This window comes from Gopherus evgoodei, chromosome 1 (assembly GCF_007399415.2).
Source record: "Gopherus evgoodei ecotype Sinaloan lineage chromosome 1, rGopEvg1_v1.p, whole genome shotgun sequence".
Classification (NCBI taxonomy): domain Eukaryota; kingdom Metazoa; phylum Chordata; order Testudines; family Testudinidae; genus Gopherus; species Gopherus evgoodei.
Window position 1 is genome coordinate 160108878 of NC_044322.1, and position 15412 is coordinate 160124289.

At 47.9% G+C, this 15412-nt stretch overlaps 2 protein-coding genes across 2 annotated transcripts in view; both read right to left on the reverse strand.

The window, feature by feature from the left end:
- LOC115644264 (mucin-17-like) overlaps positions 1–10511 on the reverse strand; it is a 29289-nt gene extending 18778 nt beyond the window's left edge. Inside the window, exon 1 of the mRNA XM_030548385.1 lies at positions 59–10511. Within this exon, the coding sequence (XP_030404245.1) occupies positions 59–10511 (10453 nt within the window). The remainder of the gene's footprint in view (positions 1–58) is intronic.
- Positions 10512–10536: 25 nt separating this feature from the next.
- Positions 10537–14352, reverse strand: LOC115644275 (flocculation protein FLO11-like). Its single transcript, XM_030548395.1, has one exon. It carries the CDS (start codon positions 14350–14352, stop codon positions 10537–10539), a length of 3816 nt encoding a protein of 1271 aa, XP_030404255.1.
- Positions 14353–15412: the final 1060 nt, after the last annotated feature.

A 15412-nucleotide genomic window follows, 5' to 3' on the forward strand; every position in this document is an offset into this window, starting at 1 on the left:
GAGGAAGATGTTATGTCCTCCTGTGTATTGAGTTCAGAGGTAACTGGTGACAATGCACCTTTGGTGGATGTAATGCCCGAGCTGGATTCCGTGACAGTCGCAGAAGGTGTAGAAGATGTTTCATCAGTGCGTCCATTCCTTGTGACAGTAGAGCTGTGCCCACTGACAGCATTAGAAGCAGTTTGCTCGCTTGCCTGAGAATCACTCTTTGATACAGGTGAGGAGGAAGAAGAGGTGCTGGATTCTGTTTCTAAGGGGTTTAAAGTTGCTGGGCCATCCCTTGTGCTTCTTGTTGACAAAGGCAGAGTTGTTTCTGTGGAGAATCCAGTTGTGGCTGGACTGTTGGAAGATATTTCTGCTGGGGTCTCTGCTGTAGTGCTTAGGTGAGTCACTGGATTGGTTCCTACAAAAGTTGTACTTTTATCACCCAACTCAGCAGCTGCAGAAGCAGTAGAGGAGACTTTGTTTGTGAGGGCAGGTGGGCTGTTGGATTCTGTATCAGTTGTATCGCTTCTTGTGCTGCCCATGGGTACTGTCTTTGGAACGGTATTACTGCTGCCAGTGATGAGAGAATCCTTTGTCTGCGGAGGAATATTTGTGGTCAAATGGGATGTTGCAGTTGGTGCCACTATACTGCTGTCCAGAATAACAGTGCTCACTGGAAGAGCTGACGTCTCTCTATCTGTGCTGGGTGTCTCTGCAGCAGTGGAATGCAGTGAGGAATGGCTCCGGTCTCTTGCTGTTACATCGTTCAGAGTTCTTTGGTTAGAGGAAGTTGTTATGTCCTCCTGTGTATTGAGTTCAGAGGTAACTGGTGACAATGCACCTTTGGTGGATGTAATGCCCAAGCTGGATTCCGTGACAGTCGCAGAAGGTGTAGAAGATGTTTCTTCAGTGCGTCCATTCCTTGTGACAGTAGAGCCGTGCCCACTGACAGCATTAGAAGCAGTTTGCTCGCTTGCCTGAGAATCACTCTTTGATACAGGTGAGGAGGAAGAAGAGGTGCTGGATTCTGTTTCTAAGGGGTTTAAAGTTGCTGGGCCATCCCTTGTGCTTCTTGTTGACAAAGGCAGAGTTGTTTCTGTGGAGAATCCAGTTGTGGCTGGACTGTTGGAAGATATTTCTGCTGGGGTCTCTGCTGTAGTGCTTAGGTGAGTCACTGGATTGGTTCCTACAAAAGTTGTACTTTTATCACCCAACTCAGCAGCTGCAGAAGCAGTAGAGGAGACTTTGTTTGTGAGGGCAGGTGGGCTGTTGGATTCTGTATCAGTTGTATCGCTTCTTGTGCTGCCCATGGGTACTGTCTTTGGAACGGTATTACTACTGCCAGTGATTAGAGAAACCTCTGTCTGCGGAGGATTATTTGTGGTGAAATGGGATGTTGCAGTTGGTGCCACTGTACTGCTGTCCAGAATACCAGTGCTCACTGAAAGAGCTGACGTCTCTCTATCTGTGCTGGGTGTCTCTGCAGCAGTGGAATGCAGTGACGAATGGCTCCGGTCTCTTGCTGTTACATCGTTCAGAGTTGGTTTGTTAGAGGAAGATGTTATGTCCTCCTGTGTATTGAGTTCAGAGGTAACTGGTGACAATGCACCTTTGGTGGATGTAATGCCCAAGCTGGATTCCGTGACAGTCGCAGAAGGTGTAGAAGATGTTTCTTCAGTGCGTCCATTCCTTGTGACAGTAGAGCCGTGCCCACTGACAGCATTAGAAGCAGTTTGCTCGCTTGCCTGAGAATCACTCTTTGATACAGGTGAGGAGGAAGAAGAGGTGCTGGATTCTGTTTCTAAGGGGTTTAAAGTTGCTGGGCCATCCCTTGTGCTTCTTGTTGACAAAGGCAGAGTTGTTTCTGTGGAGAATCCAGTTGTGGCTGGACTGTTGGAAGATATTTCTGCTGGGGTCTCTCCTGTAGTGCTTAGGTGAGTCACTGGATTGGTTCCTACAAAAGTTGTACTTTTATCACCCAACTCAGCAGCTGCAGAAGCCGTAGAGGAGACTTTGTTTGTGAGGGCAGGTGGGCTGTTGGATTCTGTATCAGTTGTATCGCTTCTTGTGCTGCCCATGGGTACTGTCTTTGGAACGGTATTACTACTGCCAGTGATTAGAGAAACCTCTGTCTGCGGAGGATTATTTGTGGTGAAATGGGATGTTGCAGTTGGTGCCACTGTACTGCTGTCCAGAATACCAGTGCTCACTGAAAGAGCTGACGTCTCTCTATCTGTGCTGGGTGTCTCTGCAGCAGTGGAATGCAGTGAGGAATGGCTCCGGTCTCTTGCTGTTACATCGTTCAGAGTTCTTTGGTTAGAGGAAGTTGTTATGTCCTCCTGTGTATTGAGTTCAGAGGTAACTGGTGACAATGCACCTTTGGTGGATGTAATGCCCAAGCTGGATTCCGTGACAGTCGCAGAAGGTGTAGAAGATGTTTCTTCAGTGCGTCCATTCCTTGTGACAGTAGAGCTGTGCCCACTGACAGCATTAGAAGCAGTTTGCTCGCTTGCCTGAGAATCACTCTTTGATACAGGTGAGGAGGAAGAAGAGGTGCTGGATTCTGTTTCTAAGGGGTTTAAAGTTGCTGGGCCATCCCTTGTGCTTCTTGTTGACAAAGGCAGAGTTGTTTCTGTGGAGAATCCAGTTGTGGCTGGACTGTTGGAAGATATTTCTGCTGGGGTCTCTCCTGTAGTGCTTAGGTGAGTCACTGGATTGGTTCCTACAAAAGTTGTACTTTTATCACCCAACTCAGCAGCTGCAGAAGCAGTAGAGGAGACTTTGTTTGTGAGGGCAGGTGGGCTGTTGGATTCTGTATCAGTTGTATCGCTTCTTGTGCTGCCCATGGGTACTGTCTTTGGAACGGTATTACCACTGCCAGTGATGAGAGAATCCTTTGTCTGCGGAGAATTATTTGTGGTCAAATGGGATGTTGCAGTTGGTGCCACTGTACTGCTGTCCAGAATAACAGTGCTCACTGGAAGAGCTGACGTCTCTCTATCTGTGCTTGGTATCTCTGCAGCAGAAGAATGCAGTGAGGAATGGCTCCGGTCTCCTGCTGTTACATCGTTCAGAGTTCTTTGGTTAGAGGAAGTTGTTATGTCCTCCTGTGTATTGAGTTCAGAGGTAACTGGTGACAATGCACCTTTGGTGGATGTAATGCCCAAGCTGGATTCCGTGACAGTCGCAGAAGGTGTAGAAGATGTTTCTTCAGTGCGTCCATTCCTTGTGACAGTAGAGCTGTGCCCACTGACAGCATTAGAAGCAGTTTGCTCGCTTGCCTGAGAATCACTCTTTGATACAGGTGAGGAGGAAGAAGAGGTGCTGGATTCTGTTTCTAAGGGGTTTAAAGTTGCTGGGCCATCCCTTGTGCTTCTTGTTGACAAAGGCAGAGTTGTTTCTGTGGAGAATCCAGTTGTGGCTGGACTGTTGGAAGATATTTCTGCTGGGGTCTCTGCTGTAGTGCTTAGGTGAGTCACTGGATTGGTTCCTACAAAAGTTGTACTTTTATCACCCAACTCAGCAGCTGCAGAAGCAGTAGAGGAGACTTTGTTTGTGAGGGCAGGTGGGCTGTTGGATTCTGTATCACTTGTATCGCTTCTTGTGCTGCCCATGGGTACTGTCTTTGGAACGGTATTACTGCTGCCAGTGATTAGAGAATCCTTTGTCTGCGGAGGAATATTTGTGGTCAAACGGGATGTTGCAGTTGGTGCCATTGTGCTGCTGTCCAGAATTATAGTGCTCACTGAAAGAGCTGACGTCTCTCTATCTGTGCTGGGTGTCTCTGCAGCAGTGGAATGCAGTGAGGAATGGCTCCGGTCTCTTGCTGTTACATCGTTCAGAGTTCGTTTGTTAGAGGAAGTTGTTATGTCCTCCTGTGTATTGAGTTCAGAGGTAACTGGTGACAATGCACCTTTGGTGGATGTAATGCCCGAGCTGGATTCCGTGACAGTCGCAGAAGGTGAAAAAGATATTTCTTCAGTGCGTCCATTCCTTGTGACAGTAGAGCCGTGCCCACTGACAGCATTAGAAGCAGTTTGCTCGCTTGCCTGGGAATCACTCTTTGATACAGGTGAGGAGGAAGAAGAGGTGCTGGATTCTGTTTCCAAGGGGTTTAAAGTTGCTGGGCCATCCCTTGTGCTTCTTGTTGACAAAGGCAGAGTTGTTTCTGTGGAGAATCCAGTTGTGGCTGGACTGTTGGAAGATATTTCTGCTGGGGTCTCTGCTGTAGTGCTTAGGTGAGTCACTGGATTGGTTCCTACAAAAGTTGTACTTTTATCACCCAACTCAGCAGCTGCAGAAGCAGTAGAGGAGACTTTGTTTGTGAGGGCAGGTGGGCTGTTGGATTCTGTATCAGTTGTATCGCTTCTTGTGCTGCCCATGGGTACTGTCTTTGGAACGGTATTACTACTGCCAGTGATTAGAGAAACCTCTGTCTGCGGAGGAATATTTGTGGTCAAAAGGGATGTGTCAGTTGGTGCCACTGTACTGCTGTCCAGAACTACAATGCTCACTGGAAGAGCTGACGTCTCTCTATCTGTGCTGGGTGTCTCTGCAGCAGTGGAATGCAGTGAGGAATGGCTCCGGTCTCTAGCTGTTATATCATTCAGAGTTCTTTGGTTAGAGGAAGTTGTTATGTCCCCCTGTGTACTCACTTCAGAGGTAACTGGTGACAATGCACCTTTGGTGGATGTAATGCCCAAGCTGGATTCCGTGACAGTCGCAGAAGGTGTAGAAGATGTTTCTTCAGTGCGTCCATTCCTTGTGACAGTAGAGCCGTGCCCACTGACAGCATTAGAAGCAGTTTGCTCGCTTGCCTGGGAATCACTCTTTGATACAGGTGAGGAGGAAGAAGAGGTGCTGGATTCTGTTTCCAAGGGGTTTAAAGTTGCTGGGCCATCCCTTGTGCTTCTTGTTGACAAAGGCAGAGTTGTTTCTGTGGAGAATCCAGTTGTGGCTGGACTGTTGGAAGATATTTCTGCTGGGGTCTCTCCTGTAGTGCTTAGGTGAGTCACTGGATTGGTTCCTACAAAAGTTGTACTTTTATCACCCACCTCAGCAGCTGCAGAAGCCGTAGAGGAGACTTTGTTTGTGAGGGCAGGTGGGCTGTTGGATTCTGTATCAGTTGTATCGCTTCTTGTGCTGCCCATGGGTACTGTCTTTGGAACGGTATTACTACTGCCAGTGATTAGAGAAACCTCTGTCTGCGGAGGAATATTTGTGGTGAAATGGGATGTTGCAGTTGGTGCCATTGTGCTGCTGTCCAGAATTACAGTGCTCACTGGAAGAGCTGACGTCTCTCTATCTGTGCTGGGTGTCTCTGCAGCAGTGGAATGCAGTGAGGAATGGCTCCGGTCTCCTGCTGTTACATCGTTCAGAGTTCTTTGGTTAGAGGAAGTTGTTATGTCCTCCTGTGTATTGAGTTCAGAGGTAACTGGTGACAATGCACCTTTGGTGGATGTAATGCCCGAGCTGGATTCCGTGACAGTCGCAGAAGGTGTAGAAGATGTTTCTTCAGTGCGTCCATTCCTTGTGACAGTAGAGCCGTGCCCACTGACAGCATTAGAAGCAGTTTGCTCGCTTGCCTGAGAATCACTCTTTGATACAGGTGAGGAGGAAGAAGAGGTGCTGGATTCTGTTTCCAAGGGGTTTAAAGTTGCTGGGCCATCCCTTGTGCTTCTTGTTGACAAAGGCAGAGTTGTTTCTGTGGAGAATCCAGTTGTGGCTGGACTGTTGGAAGATATTTCTGCTGGGGTCTCTCCTGTAGTGCTTAGGTGAGTCACTGGATTGGTTCCTACAAAAGTTGTACTTTTATCACCCAACTCAGCAGCTGCAGAAGCAGTAGAGGAGACTTTGTTTGTGAGGGCAGGTGGGCTGTTGGATTCTGTATCAGTTGTATCGCTTCTTGTGCTGCCCATGGGTACTGTCTTTGGAACGGTATTACTACTGCCAGTGATATGAGAAACCTCTGTCTGCGGAGGAATATTTGTGGTCAAACGGGATTTTGTACTTTGTGCCACTGTGTTGCTCTCCAGAGTAACAGTACTCTCTGGAAGAGCTGACATCTCTGTATCTCTCCTGGGTGTCTCTGCAGCAGTTGAATGCAGTGAGGAATGGCTCCGGTCTCTTGCTGTTACATCATTCACAGTTCTTTGCTTAAAGGAAGTTGTTATGTTCTCCTCTGTATTCGATTCAGAGGTAACTGGTGACAATGCACCTTTGGTGGATGTAATGCCCAAGCTAGATCTGGTGACAGTCGCAGAAGGTGTAGAAGATGTTTCTTCAGTGCGTCCATTCCTTGTGACAGTAGAGCTGTGCCCACTGACAGCATTAGAAGCAGTTTGCTCGCTTGCCTGAGAATCACTCTTTGATACAGGTGAGGAGGAAGAAGAGGTGCTGGATTCTGTTTCTAAGGGGTTTAAAGTTGCTGGGCCATCCCTTGTGCTTCTTGTTGACAAAGGCAGAGTTGTTTCTGTGGAGAATCCAGTTGTGGCTGGACTGTTGGAAGATATTTCTGCTGGGGTCTCTGCTGTAGTGCTTAGGTGAGTCACTGGATTGGTTCCTACAAAAGTTGTACTTTTATCACCCAACTCAGCAGCTGCAGAAGCAGTAGAGGAGACTTTGTTTGTGAGGGCAGGTGGGCTGTTGGATTCTGTATCAGTTGTATCGCTTCTTGTGCTGCCCATGGGTACTGTCTTTGGAACGGTATTACTACTGCCAGTGATTAGAGAAACCTCTGTCTGCGGAGGAATATTTGTGGTCAAAAGGGATGTGTCAGTTGGTGCCACTGTACTGCTGTCCAGAACTACAATGCTCACTGGAAGAACTGATGTCTCTCTATCTGTGCTTAGGATCTCTGCAGCAGTGGAATGCAGTGAGGAATGGCTCCGGTCTCTAGCTGTTACATCGTTCAGAGTTCTTTGGTTAGAGGAAGTTGTTATGTCCTCCTGTGTATTGAGTTCAGAGGTAACTGGTGACAATGCACCTTTGGTGGATGTAATGCCCGAGCTGGATTCCGTGACAGTCGCAGAAGGTGTAGAAGATGTTTCTTCAGTGCGTCCATTCCTTGTGACAGTAGAGCCGTGCCCACTGACAGCATTAGAAGCAGTTTGCTCGCTTGCCTGAGAATCACTCTTTGATACAGGTGAGGAGGAAGAAGAGGTGCTGGATTCTGTTTCTAAGGGGTTTAAAGTTGCTGGGCCATCCCTTGTGCTTCTTGTTGACAAAGGCAGAGTTGTTTCTGTGGAGAATCCAGTTGTGGCTGGACTGTTGGAAGATATTTCTGCTGGGGTCTCTCCTGTAGTGCTTAGGTGAGTCACTGGATTGGTTCCTACAAAAGTTGTACTTTTATCACCCAACTCAGCAGCTGCAGAAGCCGTAGAGGAGACTTTGTTTGTGAGGGCAGGTGGGCTGTTGGATTCTGTATCAGTTGTATCGCTTCTTGTGCTGCCCATGGGTACTGTCTTTGGAACGGTATTACTACTGCCAGTGATTAGAGAAACCTCTGTCTGCGGAGGATTATTTGTGGTGAAATGGGATGTTGCAGTTGGTGCCACTGTACTGCTGTCCAGAATACCAGTGCTCACTGAAAGAGCTGACGTCTCTCTATCTGTGCTTGGTATCTCTGCAGCAGTGGAATGCAGTGAGGAATGGCTCCGGTCTCTTGCTGTTACATCGTTCAGAGTTCTTTGGTTAGAGGAAGTTGTTATGTCCTCCTGTGTATTGAGTTCAGAGGTAACTGGTGACAATGCACCTTTGGTGGATGTAATGCCCAAGCTGGATTCCGTGACAGTCGCAGAAGGTGTAGAAGATGTTTCTTCAGTGCGTCCATTCCTTGTGACAGTAGAGCTGTGCCCACTGACAGCATTAGAAGCAGTTTGCTCGCTTGCCTGAGAATCACTCTTTGATACAGGTGAGGAGGAAGAAGAGGTGCTGGATTCTGTTTCTAAGGGGTTTAAAGTTGCTGGGCCATCCCTTGTGCTTCTTGTTGACAAAGGCAGAGTTGTTTCTGTGGAGAATCCAGTTGTGGCTGGACTGTTGGAAGATATTTCTGCTGGGGTCTCTGCTGTAGTGCTTAGGTGAGTCACTGGATTGGTTCCTACAAAAGTTGTACTTTTATCACCCAACTCAGCAGCTGCAGAAGCAGTAGAGGAGACTTTGTTTGTGAGGGCAGGTGGGCTGTTGGATTCTGTATCAGTTGTATCGCTTCTTGTGCTGCCCATGGGTACTGTCTTTGGAACGGTATTACTACTGCCAGTGATTAGAGAAAACTCTGTCTGCGGAGGAATATTTGTGGTCAAACGGGATGTTGCAGTTGGTGCCACTGTGCTGCTGTCCAGAATTACAGTGCTCACTGAAAGAGCTGACGTCTCTCTATCTGTGCTGGGTGTCTCTGCAGCAGTGGAATGCAGTGAGGAATGGCTCCGGTCTCCTGCTGTTACATCGTTCAGAGTTCTTTCGTTAGAGGAAGTTGTTATGTCCTCCTGTGTATTGAGTTCAGAGGTAACTGGTGACAATGCACCTTTGGTGGATGTAATGCCCAAGCTGGATTCCGTGACAGTCGCAGAAGGTGTAGAAGATGTTTCTTCAGTGCGTCCATTCCTTGTGACAGTAGAGCCGTGCCCACTGACAGCATTAGAAGCAGTTTGCTCGCTTGCCTGGGAATCACTCTTTGATACAGGTGAGGAGGAAGAAGAGGTGCTGGATTCTGTTTCCAAGGGGTTTAAAGTTGCTGGGCCATCCCTTGTGCTTCTTGTTGACAAAGGCAGAGTTGTTTCTGTGGAGAATCCAGTTGTGGCTGGACTGTTGGAAGATATTTCTGCTGGGGTCTCTCCTGTAGTGCTTAGGTGAGTCACTGGATTGGTTCCTACAAAAGTTGTACTTTTATCACCCAACTCAGCAGCTGCAGAAGCAGTAGAGGAGACTTTGTTTGTGAGGGCAGGTGGGCTGTTGGATTCTGTATCAGTTGTATCGCTTCTTGTGCTGCCCATGGGTACTGTCTTTGGAACGGTATTACTGCTGCCAGTGATGAGAGAATCCTTTGTCTGCGGAGGAATATTTGTGGTCAAACGGGATGTTGCAGTTGGTGCCACTATACTGCTGTCCAGAATAACAGTGCTCACTGGAAGAGCTGACGTCTCTCTATCTGTGCTTGGTATCTCTGCAGCAGTGGAATGCAGTGAGGAATGGCTCCGGTCTCTAGCTGTTACATCGTTCAGAGTCCCTTGGTTAGAGGAAGTTGTTATGTCCTCCTGTGTATTGAGTTCAGAGGTAACTGGTGACAATGCACCTTTGGTGGATGTAATGCCCAAGCTGGATTCCGTGACAGTCGCAGAAGGTGTAGAAGATGTTTCTTCAGTGCGTCCATTCCTTGTGACAGTAGAGCCGTGCCCACTGACAGCATTAGAAGCAGTTTGCTCGCTTGCCTGGGAATCACTCTTTGATACAGGTGAGGAGGAAGAAGAGGTGCTGGATTCTGTTTCCAAGGGGTTTAAAGTTGCTGGGCCATCCCTTGTGCTTCTTGTTGACAAAGGCAGAGTTGTTTCTGTGGAGAATCCAGTTGTGGCTGGACTGTTGGAAGATATTTCTGCTGGGGTCTCTCCTGTAGTGCTTAGGTGAGTCACTGGATTGGTTCCTACAAAAGTTGTACTTTTATCACCCAACTCAGCAGCTGCAGAAGCCGTAGAGGAGACTTTGTTTGTGAGGGCAGGTGGGCTGTTGGATTCTGTATCAGTTGTATCGCTTCTTGTGCTGCCCATGGGTACTGTCTTTGGAACGGTATTACTACTGCCAGTGATTAGAGAAACCTCTGTCTGCGGAGGAATATTTGTGGTCAAAAGGGATGTGGCAGTTGGTGCCACTGTACTGCTGTCCAGAACTACAATGCTCACTGGAAGAACTGATGTCTCTCTATCTGTGCTGGGTGTCTCTGCAGCAGTGGAATGCAGTGAGGAATGGCTCCGGTCTCTTGCTGTTACATCGTTCGAAGTTGGTTTGTTAGAGGAAGTTGTTATGTCCCCCTGTGTACTCACTTCAGAGGTAACTGGTGACAATGCACCTTTGGTGGATGTAATGCCCAAGCTGGATTCCGTGACAGTCGCAGAAGGTGTAGAAGATGTTTCTTCAGTGCGTCCATTCCTTGGGACAGTAGATCTGTGCCCACTGACAGCATTAGAAGCAGTTTGCTCGCTTGCCTGAGAATCACTCTTTGATACAGGTGAGGAGGAAGAAGAGGTGCTGGATTCTGTTTCTAAGGGGTTTAAAGTTGCTGGGCCATCCCTTGTGCTTCTTGTTGACAAAGGCAGAGTTGTTACTGTGGAGAATCCAGTTGTGGCTGGACTGTTGGAAGATATTTCTGCTGGGGTCTCTCCTGTAGTGCTTAGGTGAGTCACTGTATTGGTTCCTACAAAAGTTGTAGTTTTATCACCCAACTCAGCAGCTGCAGAAGCAGTAGAGGAGACTTTGTTTGTGAGGGCAGGTGGGCTGTTGGATTCTGTATCAGTTGTATCGCTTCTTGTGCTGCCCATGGGTACTGTCTTTGAAATGGTATTACTACTGCCAGTGATTAGAGAAACCTCTGTCTGTGGAGGATTTTTTTGTGGTGAAATGGGATGTTGCAGTTGGTGCCACTGTACTGCTGTCCAGAATTATAGTGCTCACTGAGAGAGCTGACGTCTCTCTATCTGTGCTGGGTGTCTCTGCAGCAGTGGAATGCAGTGAGGAATGGCTCCGGTCTCTTGCTGTTACATCGTTCAGAGTTCGTTTGTTAGAGGAAGATGTTATGTCCTCCTGTGTATTGAGTTCAGAGGTAACTGGTGACAATGCACCTTTCGTGGACATATTGCACAGGCTCGATTCTGTGACAGTCGCAGAAGGTGTAGAAGATGTTTCTTCAGTGCGCCCATTCCTTGTGACAGGAGAGCTGTGCCCACTGACAGGATTAGAAGCAGTTTGCTCGCTTGCCTGGGAATCACTCATTGATACAGGTGAGGAGGAAGAAGAGGTGCTGGATTCTGTTTCTAAGGGGTTTAAAGTTGCTGGGCCATCCCTTGTGCTTCTTGTTGACAAAGGCAGAGTTGTTTCTGTGGAGAATCCAGTTGTGGCTGGACTGTTGGAAGATATTTCTGCTGGGGTCTCTGCTCTAGTGCTTAGGTGAGTCACTGGATTGGTTCCTACAAAAGTTGTACTTTTATCACCCAACTCAGCAGCTGCAGAAGCAGTAGAGGAGACTTTGTTTGTGAGGGCAGGTGGGCTGTTGGATTCTGTATCAGTTCTATCGCTTCTTGTGCTGCCCATGGGTACTGTCTTTGGAACGGTATTATCACTGCCAGTTATATGAGAAACCTCAGTCGGCGGAGGATTATATGTAGTGAAATGGGATGTTGCAGTTGGTGCCACTGTACTGCTGTCCAGAATAACAGTGCTCACTGGAAGAGCTGACGTCTCTCTATCTGTGCTGGGTATCTCTGCAGCAGTGGAATGCAGTGAGGAATGGCTCCGGTCTCTTGCTGTTACATCGTTCAGAGTTCTTTGGTTAGAGGAAGTTGTTATGTCCTCCTGTGTATTGAGTTCAGAGGTAACTGGTGACAATGCACCTTTGGTGGATGTAATGCCCAAGCTGGATTCCGTGACAGTCGCAGAAGGTGTAGAAGATGTTTCTTCAGTGCGTCCATTCCTTGTGACAGTAGAGCCGTGCCCACTGACAGCATTAGAAGCAGTTTGCTCGCTTGCCTGGGAATAACTCTTTGATACAGGTGAGGAGGAAGAAGAGGTGCTGGATTCTGTTTCCAAGGGGTTTAAAGTTGCTTGGCCATCCCTTGTGCTTCTTGTTGACAAAGGCAGAGTTGTTTCTGTGGAGAATCCAGTTGTGGCTGGACTGTTGGAAGATATTTCTGCTGGGGTCTCTCCTGTAGTGCTTAGGTGAGTCACTGGATTGGTTCCTACAAAAGTTGTACTTTTATCACCCAACTCAGCAGCTGCAGAAGCAGTAGAGGAGACTTTGTTTGTGAGGGCAGGTGGGCTGTTGGATTCTGTATCAGTTGTATCGCTTCTTGTGCTGCCCATGGGTACTGTCTTTGAAATGGTATTACTACTGCCAGTGATTAGAGAAACCTCTGTCTGCGGAGGATTTTTTGTGGTGAAATGGGATGTTGCAGTTGGTGCCACTGTACTGCTGTCCAGAATAACAGTGCTCACTGGAAGAGCTGACGTCTCTCTATCTGTGCTGGGTCCCTCTGCAGCAGTGGAATGCAGTGAGGAATGGCTCCGGTCTCTTATTGTTACATCGTTCAGAGTTCGTTGGTTAGAGGAAGATGTTATGTCCTCCTGTATATTCGGTTCAGAGATAACTGGTGACAATGCACCTTTGGTGGACGTAATGCTCGAGCTGGATTCCGTGACAGTCGCAGAAGGTGTAGAAGATGTTTCTTCAGTGCGTCCATTCCTTGTGACAGTAGAGCTGTGCCCACTGACAGCATTAGAAGCAGTTTGCTCGCTTGCCTGAGAATCACTCTTTGATACAGGTGAGGAGGAAGAAGAGGTGCTGGATTCTGTTTCTAAGGGGTTTAAAGTTGCTGGGCCATCCCTTGTGCTTCTTGTTGACAAAGGCAGAGTTGTTTCTGTGGAGAATCCAGTTGTGGCTGGACTGTTGGAAGATATTTCTGCTGGGGTCTCTGCTGTAGTGCTTAGGTGAGTCACTGGATTGGTTCCTACAAAAGTTGTACTTTTATCACCCAACTCAGCAGCTGCAGAAGCAGTAGAGGAGACTTTGTTTGTGAGGGCAGGTGGGCTGTTGGATTCTGTATCAGTTGTATCGCTTCTTGTGCTGCCCATGGGTACTGTCTTTGGAACGGTATTACTACTGCCAGTGATTAGAGAAACCTCTGTCTGCGGAGAATTATTAGTGGTGAAATGGGATGTTGCAGTTGGTGCCACTGTACTGCTGTCCAGAATACCAGTGCTCACTGGAAGAGCTGACGTCTCTCTATCTGTGCTGGGTGTCTCTGCAGCAGAAGAATGCAGTGAGGAATGGCTCCGGTCTCTTGCTGTTACATCGTTCAGAGTTCTTTCGTTAGAGGAAGTTGTTATGTCCTCCTGTGTATTGAGTTCAGAGGTAACTGGTGACAATGCACCTTTGGTGGATGTAATGCCCAAGCTGGATTCCGTGACAGTCGCAGAAGGTGTAGAAGATGTTTCTTCAGTGCGTCCATTCCTTGTGACAGTAGAGCCGTGCCCACTGACAGCATTAGAAGCAGTTTGCTCGCTTGCCTGAGAATCACTCTTTGATACAGGTGAGGAGGAAGAAGAGGTGCTGGATTCTGTTTCTAAGGGGTTTAAAGTTGCTGGGCCATCCCTTGTGCTTCTTGTTGACAAAGGCAGAGTTGTTTCTGTGGAGAATCCAGTTGTGGCTGGACTGTTGGAAGATATTTCTGCTGGGGTCTCTCCTGTAGTGCTTAGGTGAGTCACTGGATTGGTTCCTACAAAAGTTGTACTTTTATCACCCAACTCAGCAGCTGCAGAAGCAGTAGAGGAGTCTTTGTTTGTGAGGGCAGGTGGGCTGTTGGATTCTGTATCAGTTGTATCGCTTCTTGTGCTGCCCATGGGTACTGTCTTTGGAACAGTATTACTACTGCCAGTGATGAGAGAATCCTTTGTCTGCCGAGGAATATTTGTGGTCAAACGGGATGTTGCAGTTGGTGCCATTGTGCTGCTGTCCAGAATTACAGTGCTCACTGAAAGAGCTGACGTCTCTCTATCTGTGCTGGGTGTCTCTGCAGCAGTGGAATGCAGTGAGGAATGGCTCCGGTCTCTTGCTGTTACATCGTTCAGAGTTCTTTCGTTAGAGGAAGTTGTTATGTCCTCCTGTGTATTGAGTTCAGAGGTAACTGGTGACAATGCACCTTTGGTGGATGTAATGCCCGAGCTGGATTCCGTGACAGTCGCAGAAGGTGTAGAAGATGTTTCTTCAGTGCGTCCATTCCTTGTGACAGTAGAGCTGTGCCCACTGACAGCATTAGAAGCAGTTTGCTCGCTTGCCTGAGAATCACTCTTTGATACAGGTGAGGAGGAAGAAGAGGTGCTGGATTCTGTTTCTAAGGGGTTTAAAGTTGCTGGGCCATCCCTTGTGCTTCTTGTTGACAAAGGCAGAGTTGTTTCTGTGGAGAATCCAGTTGTGGCTGGACTGTTGGAAGATATTTCTGCTGGGGTCTCTCCTGTAGTGCTTAGGTGAGTCACTGGATTGGTTCCTACAAAAGTTGTACTTTTATCACCCAACTCAGCAGCTGCAGAAGCAGTAGAGGAGACTTTGTTTGTGAGGGCAGGTGGGCTGTTGGATTCTGTATCAGTTGTATCGCTTCTTGTGCTGCCCATGGGTACTGTCTTTGGAACGGTATTACTACTGCCAGTGATTAGAGAACCTCTTGTCTGCGGAGGATATTTGTGGTCAAATGGGATGTTGCAGTTGGTGCCACTGTACTGCTGTCCAGAATACAGTGCTCACTGGAAGAGCTGACGTCTCTCTATCTGTGCTGGGTGTCTCTGCAGCAGTTGAATGCAGTGAGGAATGACTCCGGTCTGTTGCTGTTACATCGTTCAGAGTTCTTTGTTAGAGGAAGTTGTTATGTCCTCCTGTGTATTGAGTTCAGAGGTAACTGGTGACAATGCACCTTTGGTGGATGTAATGCCCGAGCTGGATTCCGTGACAGTCGCAGAAGGTGTAGAAGATGTTTCTTCAGTGCGTCCATTCCTTGTGACAGTAGAGCTGTGCCCACTGACAGCATTAGAAGCAGTTTGCTCGCTTGCCTGAGAATCACTCTTTGATACAGGTGAGGAGGAAGAAGAGGTGCTGGATTCTGTTTCCAAGGGGTTTAAAGTTGCTGGGCCATCCCTTGTGCTTCTTGTTGACAAAGGCAGAGTTGTTTCTGTGGAGAATCCAGTTGTGGCTGGACTGTTGGAAGATATTTCTGCTGGGGTCTCTCCTGTAGTGCTTAGGTGAGTCACTGGATTGGTTCCTACAAAAGTTGTACTTTTATCACCCAACTCAGCAGCTGCAGAAGCCGTAGAGGAGACTTTGTTTGTGAGGGCAGGTGGGCTGTTGGATTCTGTATCAGTTGTATCGCTTCTTGTGCTGCCCATGGGTACTGTCTTTGGAACGGTATTACTACTGCCAGTGATTAGAGAAACCTCTGTCTGCGGAGAATTATTTGTGGTGAAATGGGATGTTGCAGTTGGTGCCACTGTACTGCTGTCCAGAATACCAGTGCTCACTGAAAGAGCTGACGTCTCTCTATCTGTGCTGGGTGTCTCTGCAGCAGTGGAATGCAGTGAGGAATGGCTCCGGTCTCTTGCTGTTACATCGTTCAGAGTTGGTTTATTAGAGGAAGATGTTATGTCCTCCTGTGTATTGAGTTCAGAGGTAACTGGTGACAAT

Coding starts and splice junctions, on each gene's coding strand:
- LOC115644275 (XM_030548395.1), bottom strand. CDS start 14,352: ATGGGCAGCACAAGAAGCGATACAACTGATACAGAATCCAACAGCCCA.